The sequence below is a fragment of the Camelina sativa genome, chromosome 10 (assembly GCF_000633955.1).
Source record: "Camelina sativa cultivar DH55 chromosome 10, Cs, whole genome shotgun sequence".
Taxonomy (NCBI): Eukaryota; Viridiplantae; Streptophyta; class Magnoliopsida; order Brassicales; family Brassicaceae; genus Camelina; species Camelina sativa.
Genome location: NC_025694.1, coordinates 14,321,114 through 14,323,762, shown reverse-complemented (window position 1 = coordinate 14,323,762; position 2,649 = coordinate 14,321,114). Strand labels below are relative to the sequence as shown.

General features: G+C 30.4%; 2 protein-coding genes across 2 annotated transcripts in view; both read right to left on the bottom strand.

Moving 5' to 3' along the window:
- The window catches only part of LOC104718881 (protein PAT1 homolog 1-like), a 15,410-nt gene continuing 14,811 nt past the window's right edge, over positions 2,051-2,649 (bottom strand). The window contains exon 7 of the mRNA XM_010436701.2: positions 2,051-2,636. The gene's annotated coding sequence lies outside the window, so the exon portion shown is untranslated. The remainder of the gene's footprint in view (positions 2,637-2,649) is intronic.
- LOC104720373 overlaps positions 2,521-2,649 on the bottom strand; it is a 10,392-nt gene continuing 10,263 nt past the window's right edge. The window contains exon 3 of the mRNA XM_010438288.1: positions 2,521-2,540. Coding sequence (XP_010436590.1) covers positions 2,521-2,540 — 20 coding nt within the window. The remainder of the gene's footprint in view (positions 2,541-2,649) is intronic.

Sequence of the window (2,649 nt, the reverse complement as noted above, 5' to 3'; positions counted from 1 at the left end):
CTGGCATGTTATGGCCCAATGTTGAAAAAAAAAAAAAAAAAAAAAAAAAAAAAACTTGTATATTTCACATTAATATATTACATATATAATATTCCTTTATTTTTCCATTATTTTATTGGGTAAAGTAATAACTACTAGTGTGTGGTTGTCGTTGGATCCTTAGATGGTGGATCTGCAAATACTATCTGATATAGTGTTATTCTATGGATTAATAATACCAAATTGCAATATTTCCAAATTTAATTATGAAATTAACAATTACAGTTATCTTTTTTTATATATGAATTATTGATAAAGCTAGCAAGAAAATGTAAAAATAAACTTTGCTACTAACTTTTATGCAGAAAATTTTCAGTAGTAAAGTAGACTATAATTTTTTCTCTAATTACCATACTTGTCATTTGTGAATTGTGTTTATCTGTAGAAATATTTAAGCCATATTTTTTTTTGTGATATTTTTTTTTTTGTTTTTGTGATACATCATTGATCATTCGATGATATTTTCAGAAAATAATGGATTCCTTCACATAATCCAATATTTCTCTTAGAGCTGTAATAGATTCCTTCCACTTTCCAAAAATTCATTCAAAATTCTTACAAAAATCGATTTTCTACGAGACATTTCCTATGAGCCTTTTTGTAAGAAAATGGTATAGGAAACATTTTTATGTTATTTGCGGTAGGAAATCAAAGTTTTTCTTGTAATCAATTAGAGTTTTACGCAGAAATGTTTAATCGAACACATAACTTAACCAATTTAGTGTTGAATATGGTTCACATTTAATGTTGATATGGACACATAGATCAAATTTGAGATTACGGAAATCAATTGTCACTATTCAAGTGATCTTCCTTTTGATTTTGAGAGCTTTCTCACTCTAAAACGTTTTCCTCTCTCTAGAATTCTCTCTTTGTATTCATCTTTGTACATTAATCAATTTTGTAGCATCGTACATTTACCTTTCTATATAGTTTGATCTTTGGTGAGGTTGAATCTGAGAGATGCAAAATTTGTGTTTATTTCTCATAGCGTAATTAATATTACATAAATATAGCTATTTTAGTTAGTTTATTTATTTTTAATATAAATGCAATCTTTTTAAATGTCTACCGGTTCTGGTCTATTTTTTTTAATAATTTTTTAAATCAAAGGTTTGTACATAAATTTTGATCACCACAAAATTTACATAGTACGTTAACTTTAATTTGGAGATCCCTAACATTACTCTTTCGACCAATGAGGACTCAAAACATGCTTCACGTGTCAATGGTAGACTAGGTAAAAATAAACAAATAGTAAAAGTATTCGTCGTCGCCTGCAGAAAAAAGAAGTCGGTTAGGCTAGGTAAAAAGTACAATGTAGACACTTCGTTACGGCATAAGTACATGTAAGAGAAAAAACATCAAGTAAAAACAAAATTCAGAAAACAAAAGTAAAAAATTCAGACAAACATGAAGACCTCATCATATCTCAGTTCGGGTCATGTCTTTTTCTTGTATGAAAAGAAGATAAAAAGGAAAAGGAGAGACAGCTAAAGTGCACGTGGCATGTGAGCAGTTCCAAGCTTGAAAAAGACATGCTTCACGTGTCTTAATTCCTACCATTTTCCAAAATTACATTGGCTCCACTGTCCATAACTACCACTCCAGTTTTTCGTTGGTTTAGTTTAGACTTACTTCGAATAATTAACTAATCTCAACCGGATTCATAGTTATGTTTCAAATTCCTTAATACGTTACTTCCTCTCTTTCATAATATAAAATGTTTTAGAGGTTTTTTTTTGTTTTATAATATATGATATTTTAGAGGTTTTTCTTTGTTTCATGTTTTCAACTTTTTAAGTAACTTTTAAATTACTTTTCTATTTTTTATTATTTATTTTATGCAGTATGATTGATTGAATTTTTTTAAAGTGATTATTTTTTAATCTATATACTTTCACTCAAAACATATTATATTTTGAAACGGAGAAGAGAATATTTTCTTTATATATATAAATATTGACATTACCAGCTTGAGAGCGACTCAAAGGAGCTTTATATACTCTAGTAGTACCAATAAGCTTTGCATAAAAGCATAACAACATTTCAAGTTTTCAACTTCTTACAAAATAACAGAAGTATACATTCGAGACATATGATCCAAAAGAAACAACGTTTTAAAAACTTTGCGTTCCTTATTATTACAATGCCCATATTTGAAAACAGACCCACAAGAAGCTAAGACAACAAAAGACCTCTTAGCTACGCCACCACAATTCACCATCACATGTCAAACCAATACCATCACATCACCATTAAAGCAGCACCATCAGCATCATCGTACACCAATCACCATTCACCATCAGTCTATACAGGGGTCACAAACACTAGTCTCCTTCCAAACTCCTAAAACCCTAAATGAGTCCTACCAGATAAGGAGTTTTCCATCACAGAGCAACAAAAATACAGCTCCTCCGGAGAGAATTCAGTTCCTGTTTTTACCAACTCCCACTTTCATTTTTTCCCTTTCCCCAGCTTTCAACCACCATAAGGAGGAACTTAAAGAAGAAGTTCAAAGACAACTAAAACGCACCAATCTAAACGAACAACACATTTTATCACCTGAGCCCTTCTACACCAGCAGCCACTCACACCACCGCCCATGAT